The sequence below is a fragment of the Crinia signifera genome, chromosome 4 (genome assembly GCF_055691185.1).
Source record: "Crinia signifera chromosome 4, ASM5569118v1, whole genome shotgun sequence".
In the NCBI taxonomy this organism is placed as follows: domain Eukaryota; kingdom Metazoa; phylum Chordata; class Amphibia; order Anura; family Myobatrachidae; genus Crinia; species Crinia signifera.
The window spans coordinates 271,155,461-271,168,933 of record NC_139220.1 but is presented as its reverse complement, the minus strand read 5'-3'; the positions used below and the strand labels follow the sequence as shown (position 1 = coordinate 271,168,933).

The window sequence follows — 13,473 nt, the reverse complement described above, 5'->3', positions numbered from 1 at the left end:
ACTGGCCGTTCTCTGTTTGGCTGAGAGCTCTCAGCCAATCAGAGAACGGCCAGTCATTTGACAGGTATTTTAAAAATCTAACACCCGCCACTGTGACTGCACTGCCCGTCCCCACTCCCCGCTCCTCATGTCTGTGATCACACACTGGCCGGCCAGGTCAGCACCCGCTCCGGCGTCCCCCTTATGAGAGCTGCTGATCCCACTGCTCCCCCGGTCGGACGTGATCTTATGTGCAGACCGTCCGACCTCCCTGATCCGATGCACACGGGACCGCGCATCGGATCGGATCAGGTGTCACACATCTGCGATTTTGGGACGATTTCACCCAGTTATCGGCCCAAAGTGCTGAAATCGGATGAAATCATCCCAAAATCGCATAGTGTATGGGGGCCTTAACTTCCATGTTACAGACTGTGTTGGAAAATGACAGGAGCTGATTGGATAGTACTTTATCTCTCTCCGCATTAATGCTCTCCAAGCTTTGATACATTTCCTACTGTATGTCACTATGATCAGGAGTAGGGTCTCCATTAACTGCAGCAATGTGAAATCAGTCTGTGTTTGTTAGCTACAATGGTTATGGTCACACCATGCAGTCCGTCATGTAGACTTCTATAGCTTCATACAGTTTGTATGTTGAGTTGTGTATTGTGTTATTCTCACGCCCATTGGCCATATTATGTTGAGTAGGTGTAATGTCCTATGTACCTCTATGTACAGAGTGTATTGGAACTGTATTATGGTAATTCCCTATTGGATAAGTATCGTATCCTCAGGGGAACCAAGATGGGGGTGGGGCAGGTACTAATTAAACTGGCCCGAGCTTGCCAAGGAGTGAATATATTTATTATGATCATATCAATTTGTTATGTGAGTCTTTTACAATAGAGTACATGTAATAGGACGAATAAACCCACGGCTGCGGGATGTTTACAGCGACAATCATGTGCAAGACAAAACCAACCAATCTCTTCATGGAGTATTATAATATAATTGTAGTCAGTTTGTGTTGCAGCCATTACCAATTCCCCATTACACTGCAATGTTTCTTTGCAATAGTATTTGCATTTCTTGGACGGTAGTAAAGGGGACACTTGGAATGACCTCTCGTCTTCTTTATCTTTGCAGCCGTATTTGGCCAGCGACTAGCAGACACCATCGTATATGAGAAGAAATATGGAAGGCATTTGGTTCCTATATTGATTGAGAAGTGTGCAGAGTTTATCCTGGATAAAGGGCTGGATGAAGAAGGGATATTCCGTCTCCCCGGACAGGACAATCTTGTGAAACAGTTGAAGGAAGCCTTTGATGCCGGAGAAAGACCTTCATTTAGCAAGTAACTCAGACCTGCTGTTAGATACACGTTCCTTCCACACAATAGTCTGCAGAGGGGAGATGACTTCCAATATGTCTTACCAAGCATAGGAAATTGTAATTATATCATCAAACTGCATACAATTAAATCTGGAGAGACATGTGTTAGGTCTGAGTCTAGACATATACCTCCTGTAACACAAAAAAATACACCCACTGGAACACAGGTCCGCGAACACCGGTGGCTCTAGCTTTGACACAATCTATATGCCTCCTGGAACACAGGTTGCTCTATCATTGACTTACAGTAGTCTAGAAATATACCTCCTGGAACACAGGTGGCTCTACCTTTATCTCAATCTAGAATATACCTCCTAGAACACAGGTGACTATCTTTTAACTTAATCTAGAAATATACCTCCTTGAACATGGGTGGCTCTATCTGGTTAATCTGTTCTCCTGGAACACTCTATCATTGACTCACTAAGTTTATTTCTAATGGGGAACATCTAGAACTGAGATACTATATACTTGATGTACTTCCTCCTTGACCAAGCCCCTCTTTATCTCTCCCTTCTTTTTGTCAGGGATACAGACGTCCATACCGTGGCTTCTTTGTTCAAACTGTATCTGCGGGAGCTCCCAGAACCTGTTGTCCCTTGGTCCCAGTATGAGCACTGTCTTGCATGTGAAAGTACAATAAGTGTGGATGAAGAGAAGGTAAGTGACACTGAGATGATAACATCATATACATGTCTGGGGAATACGATTAGTGATAATGATAGGTCCATGGCGATAGTGATAAAATTGGGGAAAAACATGTACAAGTATACTTTAAGTACAGAAATCTTAAGAATGTTGATGTAGCTTAATGTATAGTAAAAGTAAAAAATCCACTGTGAATGACAATCTTTCACCTCTTCATATGGCACTCTAAAAGATAATGTCCAGATAAGCATAAGTATTCCAACGTTTCAGATTTATCTAATCGTTCATCAGGGAAGTATAAATAAAAACTGTCCACTGTAAATACAATACTATTTTACCCAGCATGCAACCTGCCAATTACTGGTCTACTGTATACTGGAAGTAGATCAACACAAGGAGCTGCGTGATAACTGTAGAACCAAGAATAACTACCCCACACTGATTAGAAACCACAGTATTTGGACTAAAATAAAGAAAATTCTGAATCAGAACTAATCAGTAGATGGCATATACTGTACATTGTAAAGCATGAAATAACTATTATAGTATTACAAGTGCATTATTATTATCCTTTATATATTTGGCAACACAAGGGATTCACAACACCGAATTACAGACTACATAAACAAATAAGTAAAACAGAAAACAGTGACTTTAGGGGCATACAGATCGTGCTAAGGGGGAGGCTGTGCTGAGCGACGTACATAAGCATGGATCACTCAGCACACATCGCGGCACACCTGAGATTCACCAGCGATGCGGGTCAGTGATGACTAAATTTTAACTGCATGCAGTCTAAATCTAGTCAGGCAACAGAGACGCATGGGACCGCACATCGCCGCTGCCGGTGGGGCATACAAATGGAGCGATTTGTGCTTAATTTCTAAGTGATGTAGTCAGATCACTTAGAAATTGCTCTCACATCTCCCCGTGTGTATGCTGCATTACAGTTGAATACAAAAGAGGACAAGTACAGGATACATATACATAGCTGCATCAGCAGTCAACACTTCAATAGGTATCAGGGTGGAAGAAAACCACAGGATGGTTTAAGTAAGAGAAGGAAAAGCACCTGAGGAAAGACGGCCCTGTTAATGAGAGCTGACATTCTAAAGAATGGACATGATTATATATATATATATATATATATATATATATATATATATATATATATATGTGTGTATATATATATATATATATATATATATATATATATATATATATATATATATATAACACAGTAGGATCTAGTACTCAGACGGTATACAGGCCCCATTGCCTGCCATCAGAAAAGAGACACCATAGACATGTACGACGGCACTCGAGAATAATGACACAAAGACATGCCAAGTTAACGGCATGTGCCTGATCGGGCACCACTCACTAAGGGGCATCTTCTGTTAAATATACAGTATGTCTTGTGCAGATTTTCTGTAGAGCAATAAATAGTTACTGCCTATTTCTTGCAGGGTCACCAAGAACTAATGAAGCAAATAAAGATTCTCCCTAAAGAGAATTACAATCTCCTCAGCTTCATATGCAGGTAATTTTAGTTTTCACAGATGTAATTTGCACTTAAGTCGCAATTAAGCCGTGTTTGCATACTTGCCTACTTTTGAAAACTAGTTTCAGGCAGATTATAGTTGGTAGTAAAATTTTGCACGGCTCCCCATTGAGGGGGCGTGTCATGCTCCACCCAAAGGGCGTGTCTAGTTCCATATATGGAAAGACTGGGAAAAGAGATTGTGAACGTGGCACCTAGAAGCGTGGGTGTGCACTGCTACATCTGAGAGGAATCTTGTAAAATGACTTATATCCAAATGTAGATGAGCCCCAAAGCAGTTAGTAAGACATACTATACTTGGTATAGAGCTGGGAAATGGTGCTGATGATTTCATGTAAATGTATCTAACTCTCGTTCCTTTTTTCCCCCAAGAATGAAACAGTGTAATGTTGGCTACGTGACATGAGGGAGATTGCTAGACTAATGAGGGAGAGAGGGAGATTGCTGCTATATCAGAGAGTCTCCTGCAGAATGCAGGAGGGTAGGCAACAATGCGTGTTTAGTATAATTGCCATACCAATACTTAAACCTGTGCTATAACCCTGACAGAGTAGGATACAGTAGGTGCCCATCTTGTGTTCTAGGGTGCTGGAGATTCCCCAAATCACGAACTGGTGACAAGAGTTGGTACAAGTACTGGCTCATTAAGTCAGATCGGAACCCCCTGTAAAGGAAGAGGACATAGGCACTGCAAGGTGTCTGACCTTCCCCTGTATTATCTGGGTTCTCTTGAGATTCCAGGATCAGTCAAAGCTACAGTATGAGACCAATTCTGCTTTATATATAATACCAAGAGGCAATCTCAGTGCCCAGTAACCCCACAGTGTCTGGTCAGTAGGTGTCTGATATGAAGAAGGGGTATGTGCGATCACTGCTCCAGCAGAATACTATTCATCCCTGCAATGTCTCAGGTTTTAGGTATAGCAGATGGCTGTGAAATGTAGCTGAAGTATAGCACTGGCATTCGTGGATCTCTGAGCAGTGTGACAATCATTGTGTCCATTGTGCAGTGTGGCTGACAATGAGATCTCTGTTCCATATGAACAAAGTACACTGCTTTCACAATCATGTTTAGGGTTGCAGAAAGGGGGAGCAGTAGTGGGAACCCTCAAACAAATCCCTTTAACTACATTTGTATTACACATCTACTGAATCTTATTCCCCAAATGCCAAAGTGTTTCTACGCCCCCTTTTCTGCATATTTTTGTGACCCCCCCCCCCTTCCCTCCCACTGTACATTGCTATAAGTGATTGTGCTTCTATTTCATGGGAACACTTCTGTTCTATGCACTGTTTCAGGTTTCTTTATAAAGTACAGAAAAACTCGGGTGTAAATAAGATGAGCGTAGACAATCTGGCCATGGTGATCGGAGTCAATCTTCTGAAACCAAAGACAGAAGAGCCAGTAGCTCTCATGAGAGGTAATCACTCGTTGTTTGTGTAGGGTTATTATACGTTAATTATATGGATTATGTTATAGCGGCGCATTGTATTGTACTTGAAAAGTGGGTGTGTCACCCTGGTTTGAAGCCGTATTTAAGTTCAGGGTGACGATGATGCAGATTGACTGGACCCGGGTGTCTATATCCAATGGCCAGCATAAGCTTCAGCTTAAATAGGCTGACCAGTGCGCAAAACCATCGCAAAACATGATCTATGATTGCATCCTCAGATCTGACAAATGCAAATAAGAGGAGTGTATCAGCAACAGACTCCTCCTGCTTCATTTGTATTTTAAAGTACACAAAATTGCACAGACATTTCCTTAACGCTGTGCACTGCCATGCGTTCCGGTCTGAGCCCTAATGACCCAATTCAGTGTGGATTGTAAAGGCAAAATCTTTCCCAAATGGACAAAACCATGTGCACTGCAGGTGAAAAGTGATGCAAATAGTGGGGCGGAGCTTGGAGCAGTGAAGGAAGAGAAGAGAGGAAAGCCGTAAGGGAGAGGAAGCTTCATCAAGTATTACTGTCCAGGTTCCATCGCTGCCTGCTGTCAAGCTGAGACAGCTCTAGGCATCACAATTTGTGGCGCCAGTCACTTGTACTCAGGGCCATTTTAACATTAGCGCTGGCCGCTGGGCAAAATAATTCACTGCGCCCCCCACACCCCACACCTGTGCAGCAGCGTCCAGGCAGTAGGGATCCGGGCACCGGCGTCCAGAAGCTTGTAGCGCTATTTGCCTGGCGGCGGGGCAGAAATCACTGCTGATTCTGAAAAGACTGTCCGGACGCTGATTGGCTGAGAGAATTCAGCCAATCAGCATCTGGCCAGTCTTTACAATATTTTTCAAATTCAGCAGCGCTTCCCGCCCTGCCGCCCAGCAAATAGCGCTACAAGCTTCCAGCCGCTGCTGCCTGGATCCCCGCTGCCTGGTTGCCACTGCCCCGACCCTGCTGCCCACAACCTGCCGCAGCAGCAGCACCCCGGGAAGTGCCGTCTTCCCCATTGGGGTGGGCCCCTAGAATCCTTTGGCCCCTTGGCAACTGCTCATTAAGCCCAATGGGAAAGACGGCACTGCTTGTACTGTATACTGTTGTGTTTAAAGTTCTACAGCCGACATACTTCTGAACCTGTACATCCTATTAGTATCATGATCTGTGTGCTTTAAGACATTCTGAATGTCATGTACCTATATTATTATATTATTAGGATAATTCTCCCTTCAGCTTATATATTTTTATGAAAAATATGTCATTCTGTTCGCTGTAGTCTTGCACAAGTGGTTTGTAGAACATCTGTGCCTGTGCTTTGAGTCTTTGCACACATAAATACCACATTGAGAATGACCTTCACTATTGGATTATTAATGGAATATTGTGTCCTCTCCACCTGTAGGTGCTCCTCAGATCCAGAAGTTGATGACAGTGATGATCAGCCACCATGAGAAATTCTTTCCTAAAACTAATGACCTTCCCACAGAATCCAAGACCCAGAAGAATGATCCCAAGATGATGCAAATCCCACGAAGTTCAGTTGGTTGGGATGCAGCTGAAGAGAGTGTTCCACCTGCAGGACACTCGCCTAAAGCCCAAGGGGTAAGATAGTACTAAAGTACAGTTGGTGATGACCACTGACTGTCTCATGCACCATTAATTCACATTCATTTCTAAACCCTAATTGTTTTGTATTTGTGCCCCAGAGACATGATTCCTGTGGTTCATCCATCTCTGATGACAGTTTGTCTCTTAAAGAAGATGATTGTTCGTTGTTATTGAATAGCCCAGAATCGTGGCAGATGTACTCAAGAAAACGTACTCAGACTCTCCCCAACACAAGTTTTGTCATGTCACAAAAGTTAGGAGGCAACAATCCCAACAGCTTCAAAGAGGAAATATTCAGCGGTGAGTTTTGGGCATCTCCGAAGGTATATTTATCCACTTCTCCTGGCCACAAGAGGACACTTTCAGAAGAGATTTCCCAACATCGAAGGTCAACCTACGATAATGTCCCTTACTCCCAAGGTGACAGTCGGAAAAACACAAGGACAGGCCCAGTTCATGAAAGAACTGTGAGTGGTGATGCCAAAATGCCAGCCGGCCAGCAGAGTCCCGGCTACCTGAGGAATGGTGTCTTTACTGATAAACAGGAAAGCAACAATTGTGGCTTGTTAGCGAGTACTCTGGAGGAGATGACGATTCAACAGAAAACACTTCAGGATCGCATGAAAAGGTGACCAGACAACATAGATATTGATATACCAGCATGATTGAAAGATTAAGTGTATGATTATTAATAATAATAATAATAATAATAATAATAATAGTTATTTATGCTTGCATTAGCCTTTTACAGCACAACATACAAAACAAACTTAACAACTTAACAAGGGACATTAGTGAAATGCTTGGGTAAACAGGAAAGTCTTTAGTCTATTTTTGAATAATTCCAGAGTGGAATCTTCTCGACCTGAGCGAGAAAGTGAGTTCCATAGAGTTGGAGCCACAGCGACCCCCAGATGAATTCAGGGAAATTCTGGGTACTGTTAGTAGTCTAATCGCATTAATCGAGTGGGACAATAAGGGATCAGAAGCTGCTTCAGGTACCTTGGGCCCTGGTCATGTAGAGCTTTGAAAGTCCGTAAGCCAATCTTGAAAATTATTTGCCATCTTATAGGCAGCCAGTGAAGGGAGTACAGAATGGTTGTTATGTGGCTGGAGCGGGGCTGATTGGTTAATAGCCTGGCAGCTGTATTTTGTACCATCTGCAAGCGGTGCAATTCTTTTGCTGGGAGACCAATTGCAGTAGTTGAGGCGCAATGATACAAATGCATGTATGACTTTAGGCCGATATTCTGAGGGAATTACAGTAAGTGCTTGATTCTGGCTATATTCCTTAGATGATAGAATGATGATTTAATTGTGACTGATACCTGACGTTTCAGTGTCAAGCCAGTATCCAGGACAACACCAAGATTCCAAGACTGCGAGGACTAAAGTGAATGAATGATTAAACATTTTCTGAAATGTGTTGCATGAAGGTGTATCAAACCTTGGAGAAACATTAAGTCAGGAGAGAGAGAAGTACCAGCAAATCAGCTCCTAACTTGCATTTTTTCAATCACAGCTGTAAAATGACAGAAGTTGATTGTCTGGTATTTTTTCCTTTTCCACTTCATCTCTCTCCTTTGTTTGAAAGTGAAACATCTCCTTCTGGAGCCATATATATATATAAATAAATTACGTAATAACAATGATTTTATCTTATAACTTATAAAAGTTGAATGTTGTCAGCACACCTACTGATATTTCACATACACAAGGAAATCTGCTTGGTGGACAGTTATGTGCACACAGACTAAAGCCCTAATTCAGACCTGATCGCACTACTACAAATATACAGGCTGGTTGACTATCGATAGACTGCGCATGCATAGGGCCCGTAGTAGGCATGTGTGAGGACGTTCTGTGATACAATCCCGCTACTTTATATTTGCTGGCCATGTGTAAGTCGATTGACATAAAGCCGGTGTTTGAAGGAAGGTTGTGTGACGTAAGCTCCAGCCCCGAACAGTCAGTTTCTATCACAGCTGCCGAGTACCCTCCCATACCCATATAAAGGTGTTCATACAGCGGCCCTGCACATATAAATATACGGTCCGTCGGTCCCCAGTGAGAATACTCTGGGGACAGATCACTATTGAATCGGGCCCTATGGGTGCACTGGCACAAAAAATGTACCCAACAGAGGTCACAATGGTTATTATTAATGAGTTTGTTACACACAGCTGGTAGCAATGGTTTTTCAAAGCCCCACACATGCGCCTTCCACCAACTCTATGAAAATGCCTGATAAGATAGTACAGCACCTGACCTGTACGTACAGTTGCATACTTCCCAAGTGCACACGGAGGTGTATATTGAGGTGGGTAGGCTGACAACGGACTAGACTGTTTAACTGCTATATTTGGAAAAAACTGTCACAAAATGAAACAAAAGCCTTTCAATACAAGTAAATAGATGCAGTTAATTTGTTCTCAAGTAATGGTGGCCATACACTACTGTGAGAAGTCACAGCAGTGCATGGCCATCCGATCCCCCTTGAGCCGCCTGGGACATTCCAGGTAAGCAGGATCGCGTGTGATGTGGTGTCACATGCGGTCCTTTGACATGGGATGTATCGCATGTGGCCTTGTGCCGCGCTGCCGGGAGGAGGTCCGAGTCAGAGGTCGAATGTGCAAGCAGTTCCGATCTCCAACTCTGATCCGATGGGAATGGAACCGCGCATTGGATCAGCTGTGATTTCAAACACACGCGATTTTGCCTGATTTCTTGGCCCGATCTGTCCGAATCTGGTGAAATCAGGCCTAAATCACAGTGTACGGGGGCCTTCAGATTCAGGATCTATCTACTACTGCCCAAGGAAATATAACACCCTCAGTATTCAAAAATACACTTTTCAAAAAGAGTAGTCTGTAAGTCCAGGCTTTTACTCTACCTGGGCAGTGATTACCTGATCGCAACGCTCTGCAAAATATCAGCAGCGCGGTCAGGTCTGAATAACCCCCTTAGTAAGAATTGCTTTAAATGTCGGCTGACTTTCAAAAATGTTCTCTACGTGTTTAGTGAAATTTTCCCTGATTTTCTCTTGTCCGTGTTTGGCAGCCTGGAGAAAGAAAATTTCGATGTTTGGAAAAAAGTGGTTCAATTAAACGAGGACCTGGAAAAAGAAAGGAACCAGCGGATGGCGCTGGAAATTACGCTGCAGAACATGGAGCGGTCACGAGATGATGCAGAAAGGAGAAACAAGCAGCTGGAGAAAGAGATTCAGGGGTTTGTCAGAGCCATGAGCCAAGCTGGGAACAAGCCATGAGACTTCTAACTTGGGGTTATAGCTGTGGGCCGTGTGGATGACCAACTTTGTATGTTGTACATGAGGCCGGTTTGGGCTCCTGAAAAGAGAATGTGAAAAATATCTGGAACAAGTTTTCTTTCCCACAAGAAGATCTTGTAAGACTAAAAGAAGGAATTCCAATGCAGTGGGCTTGGCCATGAACAACAGCACTTTCTGGTGGAATGATTGGACTTACATTGTATAAAGTCTGACACCGACCATGACTGAAGTAACTTACTTTTGTGTTTGGATTTTTATTTTAAATAATAAGTCCTTTTACATATAAGGTATGAAGTTAAGACCAGAGACATTTCTTGGCTAATTGCTGTATCCTACCACTCAAGTGTGAGTCTGTTTATCATCTGTATGATTTAGATTTGTTGTACAGCTAGCTTGTGCTTCTTTTGGAGTGACTCTAGTGTATAGGATAAGCTGGGTCTTCCTGGGCTGACCTGCAAATGAACTCTATTGCGTGTGTTTTATATATATATATATATATATATATATATATATATATATTATATATATAATCAGGCAAGCAGGCGGCACTGAAGGTCTTTTCAAAAGCATAAATGGCCTTATTTTGGTTCATTTTTTCTGACAAAATCCTTCTTAGATGGGCAAAACCATGTGCACTGCAGGTGGGGCAGGTTTTACTTGTGCAGAGAGAATTAGATTTGGGTGGGGTTTTACTTCAAAGTGAGATCTATATTGCAGTGTAAAAATAGAGCAGTCAGTATTTTCCCTGCACAGAAACAAAATTACTCATCCAAATCTAATTCTCTCTGCACATGTTACATCTGCCCCCCCTGCAGTGCACATGGTTTTGTCCATCTAAGAAGGATTTTGTCAGAAAGAATGAACCAAAATAAGGCCCAAAGTGAGGCAAGCTCAAGTTGATTTCAACATTTCGGTTTTATTTAAAAATCTTCATCAGGAGACTTTGAAATCAACTTGAGCTTGCCTCACATTATGCTTTTGAAAAGACCTTGAGTGCCGCCCGCTCCAGAAATTAATCAGAAACTCCTGAAGGTCAACATAAACCGTTTAGGATTTATTTCTGACATGAGTGCCCCAATCTGTGCCCAGGTAGAGTAAAAGCAGCAGCATCACTGAAAGGTCTCCTGTTAGGCGAGACCCAGTTTTTTAGAGATGAAAAAAAGGCAAAAGAATCAGAGTGCGCTTCCAGACATGAATTACCACATGTAAAAAGTAACAATCTTATTTAATAATAAAAGATGCTCAATGAGCAATAATAATGTTCACAATAAAAATGTATTTCAGCACAACTTTCATGATCAAATGAACTGTTGATTGGACTTCCAATCATAGAAGAAATCCCAACGCGTTTCGTCAGAAAGACTTCCTCAGGGGCAGTGGAAGCAGCATATTATATGAACAGTTCACACGTATTCTGTAACAGGAAAGAACAGAATATTTTTCCTTTAGATCAAGGAATCCTAAAATGGTTCCTCCAGAGTGGAATTTTGCCACCATTCAGATATAACATCCAATATGCATATATAGAAAACACAAGTGGTAAAGATGGCCCAGCGATGGTATAAGGGTCCCGCAGACAGACTATAGGACAATCAAAACTTTGCCAGAGTGTAATGGACCACAGTAACAGGATGGGCAGTGCCAGAGTTAGACCCTTTATGGAAAGGTGGCCTCACTGCCCTTTAAAGGGATCAGAGCTAATCAGCAGCACTCAGAGAGAGAGAGAGAGATACCATTGGTGGTCAAGTGGCACCGGAAGCAAGCCCTTTCAACCGGCAGTCCTGTCTTAGTAGCCGTTTATAATTTTCTCCATGAATAATCACAAAACATCACTATCAGTGGGGACTATAGAGGTGGGGCTGCAGTACAGTCAAAAGTGTAGTGGAGCCACACCAAATGCCACCCAAAACACTGCCCATCACCAGCTGGTACTCACTGTCAATGTGAAGGGAACTGGCACGGCGGGAGCCACAATAGACAAGATGTCAGATAAGTCCCAAACATACTAGGTCATATAATGGGACTGATTCAGACCAGGTCCGAATTCAGATGCTGACCTATGCATGCACTACTGTGCAGGCGCATTGGCTGCAATGCGTACGCGCCAGGCCCTGCTGCGAGCGGCTTAGGCAAATATTTCAATGTGCACTCGCAGCGTGATTGACATGGAGTGGGAGTGTGGAGATGTATCCTAGCCGTTTCATGGACATGCCCGCGAAAACGGTGGGCACACCCAACGAAATGCTGGAAGTGTCCAGGAAAATGCAGGCATGTTTATGCCTGCTAGGGGTGGGCGAATGACATTGGTGCCTGGCCGAAAGCATCTGTTTTACTCATAGCTGTGACGTGAGTCCTGGGCTACACGGCGGCTGCAGGGACCAGAGGAAAAGTCATTTGATGTGAATGTGTAAATCAAATGATTTTTCCTCTGGGCGACCGCATGCAAACGGATGTGCACCCATACACATCGCAGCCCATGCAAACACATGTGTAAGGCAGGATTTCACAGGGCAGGAGGTGATGGTTACCTACACGCTGGGTTCTGAACATTTGCAGCCCAGCGAGCAGGTCTGAATTAGGCCTAATGAGCGATAATGCTCATTTTGACACTTCTGAGCGATATCTTCTATTATATTGCTCACCATGTGTGCTTTATTGTGAGGTGACATTCAGATTTGTATTGCTAAATGCAGTTCTAGATGGAGGATTTGGAGAAAACATCAGCATTGTCTGTCCAGGAGATGGCGCTGCAGGCTCATATGCAATGCATTGTAAACTGATTCATTTTTGTTGTGTCTACTGTGTATAGTAAGTTGTGATGCAATAAAAAATATATATTTTTCATTTTCAGTAGATGCAAAAGTAACAACTAAGATCATAGTTTACTGAATGTGGGAAACATAGCGTTTCACTTGAATGATGGCATTTGGCAGTAGCATGTGAGACATAGTTGCCGACCTTCAATGTCCATATACACTGTTTTTGCCCAGCGTGTATAGATAACGATGGTGGGGAAAATCGCTGTGATGAAAATGTACATACACAGAGCATTTTTCTCACTTTTTAGCAATTTTCTCCAGGGTGGACGGCTTTCCATATCGGGACACTTTGGAAAGTCGTCCACTCACTCACTCATCTGCTGGTAATACCCAACATTTTTAATTAGAACATCATGACACTCCCAAAAAGGGGCATGGCCGATGGCAAAGGAAGAATGGCCCCGCGGGGAAGCCACAGCTGCAAGCAATGTCCCCTTTTTTATAACTGTGTGGGCATGGCCAGCACTGTGTAAGCTGCCGGCCATGGCCCCAGCCCCTCTGCTACACTGAATAGACGCTGTGCGCATGCGCACAGTGTCTATTCCCCGCTGCTCCACTGAGCACTATGGGGTATGGCCAGCACTGTGTAAGCCCCTCTGCTACACTGAATAGACGCTGTGTGACCCCCCTTCAACCGGGATACACTTCTGGGCAGGATGCAGGAAAGTCCCAAAAAGCCGGGACTGTCCCGCAAAAATCGGGACAGCTGGGAGATATGTAATTGGAACAGTCCG

The 13,473-nt window shown here is 43.3% G+C and overlaps 1 protein-coding gene across 2 annotated transcripts in view; it reads left to right on the top strand.

The window, feature by feature from the left end:
• Positions 1 to 10,465, top strand: part of ARHGAP25 (Rho GTPase activating protein 25) — a 78,682-nt gene extending 68,217 nt beyond the window's left edge. The window contains exons 5-11 of one of the 2 annotated variants that reach the window (XM_083179802.1): positions 1,129 to 1,336; positions 1,902 to 2,034; positions 3,492 to 3,565; positions 4,886 to 5,007; positions 6,510 to 6,625; positions 6,730 to 7,259; positions 9,692 to 10,465. In XM_083179802.1, the coding sequence (XP_083035928.1) occupies positions 1,129 to 1,336; positions 1,902 to 2,034; positions 3,492 to 3,565; positions 4,886 to 5,007; positions 6,510 to 6,625; positions 6,730 to 7,259; positions 9,692 to 9,899 (1,391 nt within the window). In that variant the 3' untranslated portion in view covers positions 9,900 to 10,465. Of the gene's footprint in view, positions 1 to 1,128; positions 1,337 to 1,901; positions 2,035 to 3,491; positions 3,566 to 4,885; positions 5,008 to 6,425; positions 6,626 to 6,729; positions 7,260 to 9,691 lie in introns of both variants that reach the window. The other variant, XM_083179801.1, reaches the window with a different exon arrangement.
• The last annotated feature ends 3,008 nt before the right edge of the window (positions 10,466 to 13,473 follow it).